The sequence below is a fragment of the Macadamia integrifolia genome, unplaced genomic scaffold (assembly GCF_013358625.1).
Source record: "Macadamia integrifolia cultivar HAES 741 unplaced genomic scaffold, SCU_Mint_v3 scaffold1479, whole genome shotgun sequence".
Taxonomy (NCBI): domain Eukaryota; kingdom Viridiplantae; phylum Streptophyta; class Magnoliopsida; order Proteales; family Proteaceae; genus Macadamia; species Macadamia integrifolia.
This window is the reverse complement of record NW_024868221.1, coordinates 49453-64263: the sequence shown is the minus strand read 5'-3', so window position 1 is coordinate 64263 and position 14811 is coordinate 49453. Positions and strand designations below refer to the sequence as shown.

Below are 14811 nucleotides of genomic sequence, written 5' to 3'. Positions count from 1 at the left end.
GTCTATTGTGTCGATGGAGATGAAAAGAGAGGAAAAAAATGAGAAAAGGTGGGGTGGGACCTACCAATCCCCTCACCATTAACTCACATCTCTTTTTTGTTATCTAAGAGACAAAGAAAATAAGAGAAGAGGAAGGGGGAGGAATGTTCATGTTCATAGCGAGAGAGAGAGAGAGAGAGAGAGAGAGAGAGAGAGAGAGAGAGAGAGAGAGAGAGAGAGAGAGAGAGAGATGTTCATGATAAAGGAAAAGGTGGAGAGTAGTTGTTTCATTATGAAGGGAGAATGTACGTACAACTTTTTCAACAAGAAAAGAAAGGAAAGAAAGAAGGGAAAGGAAAGAAGAGAGTTAAGAGAAAGGTGGACTATTGGGGAGACTGTGTTTTTTTGAAATCCAAGTAAAGAAAGTAGAGAAAAGGAGGAGGAGAGAAAGGACTCCAACGATTTTGGTGGAGGAAGAGCTTCACAATAGAAATTTCAGAAAAGAAAGAGGAAGTGGAGGTGAGGTTGTAGCTTCTCAAAACTTAGTTTTTTCATAAACTTAGTTCTTCCATGGTTGCATAAGTTTGAAAAGAAAGAAATGGAGAGAGAGAAGTGAGTTGGGAGAGGGGGCTGCTGCCAAGGCCAGGTTGCAGTCCAACCTCACAGTTTGCTACTGCCCAGCTGAGCTTTTGGCTTCTCCTTCCCTATTTTGATATTTTAAAGTTAACTTTGTTTACTATGTTTGTGAAAAAAAGTTGCAACAACTATAGTTAGAATCCCACTATTATTTGAGTTCTTACAAGGCATTGTCCATATGGGTTCAACAAAGGAAAAGACCTTAAGGAAATTGAAATATATAGGTAACCTAGGATACTAAAGCTGATTTAGTTATATTGGAAGCCTTCCAAGAGAACAGCTCTAATGGTAAAGAATAAAGAAAAAGAGAGAAAGCATAAAGAAAAAGAGAGAAAGGAAAGGGGAAGTTTATGGCTACGTAGAATAAAATCAGTTTTGCTCTGTCAATGACAGAATCTGGGCCAAAGAAAGATGTAGATAGAAACTTAACCTCTGATTTAATTTTCGAGTTGAAATATTTACTGTATGATCATTATGATGTCTAGATATATCCTGAAAATTTTGAGCTTGATCTAAGCGTATTTCTTATGTCTGAAAACTACAAACCTGAATCCAGTCTGTTAACAGGATAAAAATTGTGATATTGTAAAGGTGGAATTAAAGACCCAACTTATAAGTTGAATTTGGACGTGAGATTTGGTCTGTATAAGTATCTATGAGTTATTAATCAGTCTGAAAATTTTAAGAGTCATTTGGATATGGAAAGTATAATTTATATGTCCATAATTTTCATTGCTCAGAATTCTAGTGCAATCTGTTCACTTGGATTGGGTTCTATGAAATATATAAGAAGCCTTTGGTTTTACTTTTGATTTTTAGTGAGTAATCCGGTTACTATGTCTAAAGAATAGAAAAGAAAAGAAAAGATTAATGATACATTCTTAAGACACGACCCAAATTCTTTAAGCTAAAGAGCAAGAAAAGGGCGAGGCGTTGAGAGAGGAGCATGTGGGATGAATTCTCAAGACACGACCCAGATCCTTTGAGCTCAAAAGCAAGACAAGGGCGAGGCATTGAGGAAAAATATCCTACCCAGAAGTAAGAAAATAAAGGTAAAAGAATAAAAGAAAGAGTAAGAAATAAAAGATAAGTTAAAGAGGAAAAAGGACAATGTTGAGTTTGATTATTGTTTGATTTTGAAAGCCATGCCAGTATATGTATGATCAGATATATTATATTTTCAGATTTATGCATTGACAAAAGTAGCACGTGATTTGTATGATGTTTCTTTAGTCATGCATGTTTTACTTCATGATATGATTGTGTTTTCCTCACTGAGCTAGTTGAGCTTCCCCCATGATATATAATTATTTTATAGAGCCAAAACATGTGCCATGTCGTTGTGCATAGTGTGTAGTTGGTGATAGAGGTCCTAATTTGATATGGGGCTTAATAGAGGTGATTTTGAGGATGGAAGAGAGGATGGTGCCTGTGAGAGATTCGACGGAGGGGCAGCCACCTGACCGTGGAAAGCAACCTCTGATTACTGAATATCTCCGACCTAGATCTACACTAGCGCCGATTGGAGTAGGAGAGGGTCGGCCTAAGGAGATCAATGGAGGACATAAGGAGAGGATTTATGATAATCCGAGCAACCATAGACCTACTGAGAAGAGGTCCTACTCTATGGTGGTAGGGAAGGCGATTCCAGATGTTGGGCAACTTCCTGAGCCGATCCATGCTGGATCGCCCACAAAAATAATTATTCCCCAAGACGCATACGAGGAGAGGCTCCTAAGGTTCAGATTCGCTCTGATTGGAAGGGTTAATTTTAGATTCATCTCTCTTGATAATATTAGAAAAGAGGCTGAGAAATCATGGAATCTCAAAAGCAATGTCAGAATGGCGCTCATGGGGAAGGGGTACATCCTGTTTCAATTCGACACTGAGGCAGATATGGCATCAATGTGGAGGAGGAGTTTGACAAAGGTCGGAGGACAGATTATTAGATTTCAACAATGGAGGCCTGATTTTGATGTCCATGCCAATAATCCCTCTACCAAACTCATGTGGATCAGGTTTCCGGACCTACCCCTTGAGTATTGGCATGAGAGGATTCTTCTGACCATGGCTAAGGCGGTAGGAAGGCTGGTAGCTTTGGATAAGCACACACGTTCAGCCACGATGGGCACTTATGCACGTGTTCAGGTTGAGATCGAGATTAGTGCTAAATGCCTTGAAGATTTTCAGGTCATGAGGATGCAACCAGGCACAGGCAAGGCCTTCTGGTTCAAGCAAAGAATTATATATGAGGATGATATGAAGCGTTGTGGATTTTGCAGAAAATCTGGGCACACTATACATGAGTGCAGAACGAAAAAATTTGCTGATGAACATGAAGCACAGCAGTAGCAGGGATCAATACCAGGGGCGGTTTACCCTGAGAAAGCTGGTGGTGGACGGCAAGGTGAAGGAGCTCCAGTGAGATCGTAGGGTAGAGATCTCTCCCAATCACCTATTAGGTTTCCTTCCTTATCTGGGAATCAAATCAGGGAGGAGATTGATTAAGATTGGGATTCTAATATGGCTAACAGTCAAATTCATATTGACCTGCCAAATTTGATTGATTCTCAATATGGGAGGAATATCCCTTATATGCCAAGTGGGAATAATCTCTTGAATTTGGATCAGCTTGACGTTAACAATAAGGATGACTCGCTCCATGGGTCTGGAAGTGGGTCGGCCAAGGAACTGGGTTATGGAGTGGAAGGTAAGAGGCAACCCTCTACCAATGGCATTGTTCAGAGGCATGAAGAGCAATTATCGCAAGGAGGGGATGACCTGGTCCAATTGGAGGGAAATAGGCAACGACAGGAATGGGGGGATGAAGCAACCCATTCGATAGAGGCAGATAGTCATGACCGTGGTGCTAGGCTAGGAATTCTTGGCCGAAGTGATCCCGAGACACCTCCTGTAAGGGGTGGGTGAAGCGCCGACCGGGACTTCAGGAGAAATTCATTGTACTTTGCCCTGCAACAGGATAATGTGATTACAAATGTTAGCCCTATTCATATGCAGGGAGGTAATGTCGTAGTGACATATCCTGAGGTGGTACATATGGATAAAATTCTATGGGAAAGGGAAGAGGTTGCGCAGTAATCACGAGACAGCAGAAAGGGAAACAGATGGCTAATACGAAGCAGACTTTGGGTAAGTCTGATTGTATTGCAGAATATAAAAAGTAAATTATGTTAGCCCTCTATTGGAATATCAGGGGGAAGAGAAAATCAGCGGCAATTGTAGCTTTGAGTAACTTATTAAGGGAGAAGAATGTGGACCTCTTGTGCATCGCTGAACCCATGTTGGAGGCGGTGAATTTTCCAAAAAAAAAAATTTCAGTAAGAGAGGGTTTGATTCAGATTTTATTTACAATGTCAGAGATGATCAGCTCCCTAATCTATGGGTCGCTTGGCAGAGAGGGGTGAGCAAGCCTGCTGTTGTGGCTTCCTCAGACCAACAGATTTCTATGATGGTGCAATGGGCAGAGACCCTGTTTCTTTTCACTGTGGTGCATGCAAAATGTGTGCGGGCTGCTCGGAGAGACCTGTGGAATGATTTGGTTAGTGTTAACCCTGGCCCTAACGTGCCCTAGATGGTGGTTGGGGATTTTAACGCTATTTTGGCATCTCATGAAAAAAGGGGTCCTGGAATATTTAACCTGGGGTCGGCTATGGATTTTGGAGCTATGGTGGATGCTTGCCTTCTTATGAAAATCCCATCTCATGGTCAGAAATTCACTTGGTCCAACAACAGAAGGAGAGGCAATGTTGTTGTTGTTCTGGACCGAAGTTTCTGCAACGATGCCTGGATCTTCACTTTCCTGGATGTCCACCAAGTTGTCCTTCAGAGGGTGGCCTCCGATCACTCCCCGGTCCTCGTGGTGTCTGCGGCATCAAAAAGGCCAAGAAATTGCCCCTTTAGATTTCAGCGTTTTTGAACAGAGCACGAGACCTTTTTACACACTGTGAAGAGATCATGGGATGAGGACATCAGAGGTTCCCCCATGGTGGTGTTTGTGGAAAATTTTAAAAGACTAAAAGGGGTTCTACGGACATAGGGGAAAAGTAGTTTCCCAAATTTTAACATTGAGTTGGAGGATGCAAAGAAAGGACTAGAAGACGTGCGACAGGAGATTGAGGAACAGGGCATGTCTGATGAGCTTTTGCTCAGGAAGCTAACACAAACACAAGGCAGCTGAAGGCCTTGGAGAATTACGAAAAATTATGGGCTGAAAAAGCTCGTATTAAATGGCAGCTGCAGGGCGATGGATGTTCCAAATTTTTTCACATCTTTGCAAAGATGAGAAGAATTAAAAACTCTATTAGAATGATTAAACAAGAGGATGGCGTGGTTCTTGCTGAAAAAGACCAAATTGAAGGCTACGTGACCAGGTTTTATGAAAACTTTCATAGAAATGTCCCTACCCATGATCATATGGAGCTCTTGGAGTGTATTCCTAATTCTTTGGAGGAGGACGAGAGGACTCGGCTCGATTTGACTCCATCTGATGAAGAAATTAATGAAGCTGTTTGGGACCTCGATTCTGAGAGCGCCTCGGGTTCAGACGGATTTCCAGGTACATTCTATAAGGTATGTTGGGATATCATTGCGACAGTGTTTGCAAAGCTATTAATTTCTTTTTCAGAATAGACTACATGCCTTACGGAATCAAAAACAATTTTTTGGTATTGATTCCGAAAGTGGAGGGAGCGATTTCTCTGGATAAATTCCGCCCATTATGCATGGGGAATTTTTTATGCAAAATTATTTCAAAAATCCTAGCTTTGAGATTATCGAGAGTGCTGCCCAGTATAATTTCTAAGGAGCAAGGCGCCTTCGAGAAAGGAAAAATTATCCACTCCAACATTTGTTTGGCTTCAGAGCTAGCAAATTTGATGTTTTCCACCACCCGGGGGGGAGGTATGGGGTTGAAGATAGATATCCAGAAGGCCTATGATACCATTTCTTGGAAATTTCTGTTCCATGTTATGTGTAAATTCGGTTTCTCGGAAAAATGGATTTCTAGGATAAGTCAGCTTCTTCAGTCAGCAAAAATATCGGTTATGTTGAATGGAGGATCGGTTGGGTACTTTGGCGTGGAAAGCAGTCTTAGACAAGGGGACCCAATCTCCCCAATGCTTTTTATCATAGCTGAAGAGGTGTTATGTAGAGGGCTGACTAACTTGGTCACAAAAAAGAGGTTGAAAGCTCTTAATGGTCCACGTGGTGCCGCTACTCCAGTGCATAGCCTGTTCGCGGATGACATCTTTATTTTCTCCAATGCCTCGATCAGGTATGTGAAGAATTTAAAATTATTCCTTTCAAAGTATGAGGATTTCTTGGGTCAGAAAATTAATATTGAGAAAAGTAAGATTTTTCTTGGCCCTATTACTGTCCGGAGGAAGCAGGCCATTATTGATGTACTAAAAATACCAGTTTGCAACTTTCCCACCAAATACCTGGGTGTGGAGATTTTCAAAGGAAGGGTGAGAAATGAGGCCTTGCTTCCGATCCTGGACAAGGTCAAAAGTAGATTGGCAGGGTGGAAAGAAAATTTACTTTCTATGGCTGGAAGAGTTGAACTTATGAGATCGGTTATCTTGGGGATGACTAGCCATTCCTTTGCTGTTTATTGGTGGCCCTCTACTTTGATTTCCATTATTGAAAGGTGGATGCGCAATTTCATTTGGACAGGTGATACCGATTCAGTTAAAAAAAATCACTGTTAAATGGGATATGTGTTGTAGGCCGAAGGAGGAAGGTGGGTTGGGGCTGAGAAGGTTGAGGGATATGAATAAGGCTACTCTATGTAGTCTAGCATGGAGAATAAAGCATGAAAAGTCATTAGCATACAAGTTTCTTAGGGCTAGATTTCTGAAACGAAATGGCTCACTTAGACTTGGTTAAAGGGCATCGTCTATTTGGCTTGGAATAAGAAAGGTGTGGGGCCTCATTGTGGCTAATGAGAGGTGGATGGTAGGAAATGGCAGGAAGATTGATTTTTGGAAGGACAAATGGGTTAATGGGTTCTCTGTCCAGGATTTAGTGGAAGACATTGGCGATCAAGGTCCTTTGACGATTGATCACTTCATTACTAGCTTCTAATGGAACTTGCCTCCTGTCCAGTCTTCGACCATGAATGACATTTTTATCTTGATAAAAGGTATCAAAATTCCACAATATAAATGTAAGGATAGGTGTTTTTGGAAGGGTTCTACGGATAGATCATTTTCTATTAAATCGGCGTGGGAGGAGACCCGAATGTCTTTGTGTGGTGTAAAAACCTTTAGCCTCGAATGTCTTTGTTTGGTTGGCGGCTGATCCATGGAAGGTTGCGAATGGATGATGTGGTTAAAACAAGAGGCATTTATCTTGCGTCAAAATGTGCTTTTTGTGGTGAGAAGGAAGAATCCTTAGAGCAGGTCTTTATACACTGCCCCTTTTCGGTTGAGATATGGATCTTCTTTTGTGGGATTTTTAACATCAAGTGGGCAAACCCAGGTATGATTTCCAATTTGTTTCAGTGGTGGAAGCATCAGATGAAGCAGGTTCGATGCAAGGATGTTTGGGAGATGGGATTGGTTATGGTGGCGAATAGCATATGGAGAGAAAGGAACATGAAGCGCCACAATGAAAGGGGGAGGCTGCCAAAGTTTGTGTGTTATTCAATTCTTGAGGAAATCAAAAATTGCAAGCCTTGTATCAAAGGGACGGTGAGATCAGTGGATGACTTGATATGCTATAGGAATTTGGGGCTTGCCGCTCAAGGCATACCATCAAATCAAATTTTAGAAGTATTTTGGTGCAAACCTCATGTGCATTGGATCAAGCTTAATTTTGATGGTAGTTCGATGGGGAACCCTGGTCGTGCTGGAGCTGGAGGAGCTTTTAGAGATCCTATGGGAAGAGTGCTGGGGACCTATAAAGTATTTATGGGTGTGACAGGTGTGTTTGAGGCTGAGATGGAGGGTCTCATGGAAGGCTTAATGCGCGCTAAGGACATGGGTATTAATCAGTTATGGGTGGAGTCTGATTCCTCTGCTGTGGTTACGCTGATTCAACAAAATAGGGTACCATGGTTTGCTGCTCAACGATGGACTTTCTTAAAGCCCTACTTGGACGGGATAAACTGGAAGATAACTCATAACTTCAGAGAGGCAAATGCTATTGCAGACTTCTTAGCTAGAGATGCAGCCAAATCTGGTACTTCAACATCAAATGTTGCTCTCCCTAGGCATATTGTGGAGCTTCTTAGCAAAGATGCTAATGGAATACCAAATTATAGATTCACCTAGTGCGCTTCTCCCTCTCCCTGCTAATGGCAATGGCGAAGGTGGGGATGGGGAAACCATTGTCTATTTTCTTTGGTTCTTTCATGCTTTGATCTTCTATTTGTATTTGGATCATATTTTTTGAATAAAGTCATCTTTTTAGCAAAAAAAGAAAAAGAAAGAAGGTTGTAATAACTTTACAATGGATTACAACATTTTTCATGTATTTCATGTATTTGATAAGTATAGACATATTAAGACTATCGATGTATAATGAAGTTATAACTACGACATAGAAGTCTTCTGGTGTCCTCCCCCTCCAGGATGGGTAAAGCTTAACTCTGATGGGTGCTCTCTAGGGAACACAGAAAAGGCAGGGGCTGGTGGAGTGCTCCGGAATGATAAGGCTGAGGTGATGCAATCTTTCAGACAATTTTTGGGAGTGCACACAAATTTTGAAGCTGAAGTCCTAGCAGTTATTTATGGTCTAGAAATGGCTAGAGCGATGGGTGTTACCCAATTATGGGTTGAGTGTGACTCGGTGGCTGTGGTTCTGCTTATTTCTCTATGAAAAGTCCCATGGTATGTGCTTCAGAGGTGGATGAGCTTAGGTCCTTACCTGCAGTCCATAACCTGGAAGATTGCTCATTGCCTACGTGAAGCTAACCCGGTGGCTGATTTCCTTGCAAAGTCGGCTGCAAAATTTGAAGAGTCCTCTTCTGTAGTTTCTTGGCTTGCACTTGTTGCCTTGGAGTTAGATGTTCATAGGCACAATCTGCCTAGATACCGTTTTAAATAATGGTGTTTTGTTGCTTTGTTTTTTTTTTTTTTTTTTGGTTTGGTTGGGTTTTAGCTTTGATTTCTCATCTACTGATGGCAATGCCGAAGGTGGATTAGTCTTCAACTAATTCCATACAGCTTGTTCATTATCATGTGCATTCTTTCTTTCTTTTCCCTTCTTTTTTAATACATATGATCTTTTAGAAAAAAAAAGTACGACTTAGCTTCCGCTGTAGTATTTATGATATGTTTTTATATTAATTTCCACTGCTTATATGTGTTTGAGTAAGAGAATTGGAAGATTATGCCGTTATTTAACGGTGGCCCATGAGGACTTGCACCCATATCTCACCCGGATTTGGGGGCGTTACACTGGGGTTGAATGAGAGTCATGCAACTTTCATCGAAAGCAATGAAAAACACTAAATGCCCATGTGTAACGGTGTAAGTGGCCCTAAGGAAATAAGAGGAGTCGAATTCAAAACCACACGTAACCTAAAGTGAAGGTCCCTTGCCAATTCCGCTACCTCTTGGGGTTAATTTACTATTTTTAGAACCATGCATGGTTATATACCCTGCTACTGCTTCATCTGCCTTGGTGTATGAGCGAGGTAGCTTCCATTTCTTTCCTTTGGGTCCCCCATAGATATTTTCCACTTATTAAAACTGTGAAGTTTTTTTGACACATGGTCATTGCTTCTGCCGTTGGATGGGATATAAATCATACCATTTTTTGCCCCTAATGAGGAACTGCTGATACCATGTACATACACGTCTACGTAAACTATACCAAAAAACTTACTACAGGCAACGGGGTATACTGGAATCTTAAAAGCAAATCCAAAGATTGTGGATGGACTTCTAATTTCTCTTTTACCTTTTATCAACTGATCGTTTGTGTTTCTCATCTACTTCTTTTGCTCTCTATTTTCAATTTAGAGATGGAAGCTTAAAGGCAGTGATGGATCTGGTCGGGCTTTTCAATGGAATTTGAAAATTAGTGAAAAACCTCTCACCCAAATTCGAAAATGTTCTGAAACTCTCATCTTTCTCTGTTTCTATTATTATGATGCTTCTTTCTTTTCCCTTTAGATGCTGAGGGAGATTGCGAGAGACAGAAGTTGATGAGATCAGTCTGTTACGACGCATGTATTGATTTGCTGGTCTTGGAGCTCTACGCTTGACTTCTTAAAGAAAGTATTACACTTTGAGAAAGAATTTGTTTTGAAGACCAGAATTAACAATGCTGGGTATTGGTAAGTTGTTCTAATTGTCCTTTTCTTTATGTTGTTTCATCACTTTTTGTCGACTACAAGATCATTTGAATTGCTGGACTAGGGATGGGATGCTTTAGGGAAGCCGTGGTTTCAGTTTAGCTGAGTAGTCTCTTTAGTTCAGTCCCTCTCATGTTCTGAATTTTTTTTCGGTTTGCTTAGGCCTTCTTCTTGAGTGTGGATCATTACAAGAATTATTCTCATACGATATGATCCGCATAGATGGAATCCATCGGAGAGTTTTTCTTTGGGTAGATTCCATTTGTGTGGATCAGTTGTCATACAGAACCTGATCAGCTTTCCTTCTTCTTGGCCTTTCTGTGTTTCTTGTAATTCTTTCATTCTTTATTAATTAATTCACTTGCTGTTCTTGGGACTGTCCTCTCTTCTTTCCTCCCCTAAGATAAGGCGTCTTCTTGGAACCTTCCTATCTTCGTTCCTTCTAATTTTCTTGTTTATTCTCTTTTTATTTATTATTTTCCTCCCCTCCTTTTTCATTATTTCCCTCCCCCTGCCCCCTCCCCCCTCCCCCCCCCCCTCCCTTCCCCTTTCCCTCTTCCCCTTTCCCCTTCCCCCCTTTTTTGGGTTTGTCCAGTCTCTTAGGGGTTGAGGCCCTTCTCTTCAGGGCTTGGTAGGGCTTTCTCCCTGGTTTAACCAATTTGGCTTTGTATGTTGTATATATTTTTCTTTTGGGTTTTAATAAAATTTTCATTCAAAAAAAAAAATCACTTGCTGTTCTTAAGAAGATAATAATAATAATAATAATAATCATCACTGTAGCTAAAATCAAAATTTTCACTTGGTGAATTCTTCCCTGTCTCCCCTTGCAACTAAAATTTATGGGTTTCAGTCGTTAGCAGTTTGCTCGCTATAGAGAAGAAGAGCACGACGAAAGTTTTCTCAAAAAAGGTTCAGAAGCTCTGGAATGAATGGGAGCTCCGAGTTTTGGTTCTTCTTAGCCTCCAGTTACAAGTCAATCTTATCTTCTTGGGCAGCCGTAGAAAGTACACTACTAGTGTTTGGGTGCGGATCATTCTTTGGTTATCTTACTTGTCTGCAGACACCGTAGCAACTACTGCCCTTGGTGCTCTTTCTCATGGTCAAGGAGAGCCCGGCAGCACTGATCTAACGGCTCTCTGGCACCATTTCTGTTGTTGCACCTTGGTGGTCCCGACACTATCACTGCTTACTCCTTAGATGATAATGAATTGTGGCTCAGACACTTTCTTGTACTAGTCCAACAAATTGGTATTGCTATATATGTTTTGATCAGGTCCTGGAGTTATAGCCAAGTCTCCATTCTCACGGTCTTCATGTTTATCCCTGGAGTACTCAAGTATGGGGAAGGGACATGGGTTCTCAAGTTGGCAAGTAAAGATAATTTCAGAAACTCTATGCTTGATCCTCCAGAAGCAGGCCCTGATTATGTCAAATTTATGAATGATTATGATTCTAAGCAGGCCAAAGGGTCCCGAGTCACGGTGGGAAGGATTGAAGATTTTGAGTTGCAAATTGATGAAGAAGCTCAACAGAAACCAAATCCTTCACATGGTAGAGCAAGTAACCAACTCAATCTTCCCGATGTAGAGGCTTTGCCCAAAGCATATGAATTCTTCGAGACATTTAAGCGTCTCTTCGCGGATCTCATCCTAACTGGTGACGACTGGAAGAAGAGCAGATTGTTCTTCCAAGAGAGCTCATCAAGAAGAGCTTTTAAAGTGATCGAAGTGGAACTAGGGTTCATGTGCGATTTACTCTACTCAAAAGCTGCCTTGATTTATTCCACTGTAGGCCTTGTTTTACGTTGCATCAGTGTCTTGTCTATTATCACTCTCCTTGTGGCCTTCTTGAAGGGTGTTAACCATCGTTACTCGCATGCGGACATATTCATAACTCATATCTTGTTCAGTGGAGCATTTATACTGGAGATTTATGCCATCTTCATTCTGATTTCTTCTGACTGGGCATTCCTTTGGATAAAGAAGCACAATCCGCAATATATACCACTGGTAGTATCAGATGCTTTGAAGAAAAGATCGTATTCCAGGAAAAGGTGGTCTAATTTAGTGGCACAATATAATTTTATAAGTGTTTGTGTGAAAGATAGACCACCCAAAATATTACCTAAAGTTCAGAGGCTCCTCCGTATTGACAAGTTACTAGAAAAATACTATTACAAATACTCGAAGGAAGTCCTCTTCAAGTCCAAAGAAATAATCTTTGAAGAGCTTAAGAGAAAATCAAGAAAAGTTGCGAAGATTGAGGATGTCAAGAATTTGTGTACAAGTAGAGGTGATGATGTACTTGGAAATAACAGTCATCTCCGGGAGAAGCTTCAGTGGAGTCTGAATGATGTAGAATTTGATCAGAGCATTCTTCTATGGCACATTGCTACAGATCTTTGCTACGAGTGCGATAATAATATTTCTCCTTTCACAGAATTGCATCGTGAAACAAGCAAGTTATTATCAGATTATATGTTGTATCTTCTTATAATGTGTCCTTTTATGTTGCCTGAAGGGATTGGGCAAATCAGGTTCAGAGATACTCGTGAAGAAGCTGAGAGGTTTTTTAAAGAGACAGATTCGAAATTCGACAAAATTAAAGCTTGTGAGAAGTTGCTTGAGGTGAACACAGAAATTCGACCTGTTGAAGTGAAAGGAGATCAAAGCAAGTCTGTACTATTTGATGCATGTAGGCTTGCAAAATCTTTGCAATCATTTGAGGGAGAGAAGTTTGATAAATGGGAGATAATGAGTAATGTGTGGATCGAGATGTTGTCTTATGCTGCTGGTCAATGTAGAGGAACTAACCATGCACAACAACTCAGAAGAGGTGGGGAATTTATCACTCATGTATGGCTTCTAATGGCACATCTTGGTATTGCACAACTATTTCAAATTTCACAAGGGCATGTGAGAGCCATGTTGATTTCCGGGTAGCTAGGCTAGAAGAAGTCACTAAATAATTTCCCTGTTATTTTTCATATTCATGTAATATCTGCCATTATTAATGTTCTTAAAGCTAGATTGTCTCATCATTCTCGTACTTTTACTATCAAGTCTAATTAGTTCTTACATATGAAGTCCTTTTTTTTTTTTCTTTTTTTTCTTTTTTTCTTATGTGTTGAAGGTGTTGCCAAAGTTGGGGAATAGACCATGGAATAGAGCCTCTATAGGCTATCGTTGTGTTACAACCGTAGAGTCTGTTTCTATCCATAGTTCCTGAATCCCCAAATCCTTTGCATAATTAATACCTTGGACTAGCCCTTCAAATTCTGCCTCATTGTTTGTTCTAACACAATGGTATATTCCAAAAGAGAAAACAATGTTTAGTTTGAATCATGGAAAGCTCCACCTGAACCTGCTCGCCCTGGGTTTCCAATAGAACACCTATCAATGTTGAGTTTCAGTCATGTCTCTAATGGAGTGCACCATATAATTTCAAGATATCTAGGAGCTTTTAGGGGACAAATACCAACACTCAAACTTGTTGAAATGTCCAACAGTTCAGAAGTTAATATCAAGTATTATATTTAGATTTGGCCGCCTTTTGTGCTCCTCCTTTTTTTTTTTTTTTTTTTAAGTGAAATGTGAAGAGGGGGAAATAAGTTGAGGAACAAGCAGATCAAAACCAGGACCTCTTGCACTAAAAAAAAAAAAAAAAATCCAAACCAAGTCTAAATAAGAAGACAGGGCATTCCATGATTAACATTGTCATCAGCAGGGAGCCTATCTGCACTTATTTGAATCTGAATCCAGGTATTCCTGAAGCATCTGCAATGATCTCCCATATGTAATAAGCCACATAAAGTTCCCGGGACACCCATATTAGTCACATCATTAGCGAAGTAATCTCCTATTGGATTTGCCTCCTTAAAGCAGTGTGAAATCTTCCACTAATAAGCTGTAAAAACATCCACTTCTAAAATCAGAATCAGGATCGGCTGAATTTCCCAATTTGAGTTAGACATCGCCAACGTCAACATTGGATTTCATTGGGTTCTGAAAAAGTATCATTACAGCACTACAGCCAACTCTGACCAAGTCTTGACAGATTCCAACTGATCCAAATTGGAACCGATTCAAAATAAGTGGAGACCAACTTGATGTCCAATTCAGTTTTAAAACTAGGCCACTGCTATTTCTTAAAATATTTTTGTACTCGTCACCCAGACTCAACCAAAACATGAAAGGTATTCTGGTAACCTCCACCAAAAAAACTAAAATAAATTTAGGGAAAATAAAGAACAATAGAGCAACTTTTTTTTTTTTTTTTTGAACCATAAAAATAGCAGAAGGACAAGGATCATTTACTTCTGTAAACCTGAAACGACGTACAATACCCCTGTTTATGTCCCTTATATAGACGTAAACATCCACTTAAACAACTAAATTTAATGGGAACAAATAGAATTCTGTAAGCACACTGGGCCTCAATACAGGCTTTCTCGAGATTATTTCGAGGGATTTGATTTTTTAGAGTGTGTTTTGTAGCGCTCGTAGATCAGGTAAGTTACAGCTGCAGGCCCTCACAGGTCACCATTAAATAACTGTAGAAACATGTTTCTAATACATCAATAATCACTATAACATCAAAATAACATAGCAGCACTACTATAAACATTTCCATAAATGCTTGTGGTTCCTGATATTAACCATCTCATATGACAAATATATATCCATCAATTCAACCCTAAATTTGTAATTGTATCTGAACATGATCTCAAATATTCTATTGTCCCTACCATATACATCATAGTTAGTAATTGCTCGTTATACACATCATGAGAAATTATATGAAGCTATCAACACAAAAATAATATAATCTCTTTTCTAATAGAAGGAATTATGTCCTTCCCTCTCCGTATC

At 40.2% G+C, this 14811-nt stretch overlaps 1 protein-coding gene across 1 annotated transcript; it reads left to right on the top strand.

Annotated features, from left to right (window-relative positions):
* The first annotated feature begins 9618 nt into the window (after positions 1 to 9618).
* On the top strand, positions 9619 to 12986 carry LOC122063853. The gene is made up of 2 exons (XM_042627554.1): positions 9619 to 9922; positions 10791 to 12986. Exon 2 carries the CDS (start codon positions 11254 to 11256, stop codon positions 12880 to 12882), a length of 1629 nt encoding a protein of 542 aa, XP_042483488.1. The 5' UTR covers positions 9619 to 9922; positions 10791 to 11253; the 3' UTR covers positions 12883 to 12986.
* The last annotated feature ends 1825 nt before the right edge of the window (positions 12987 to 14811 follow it).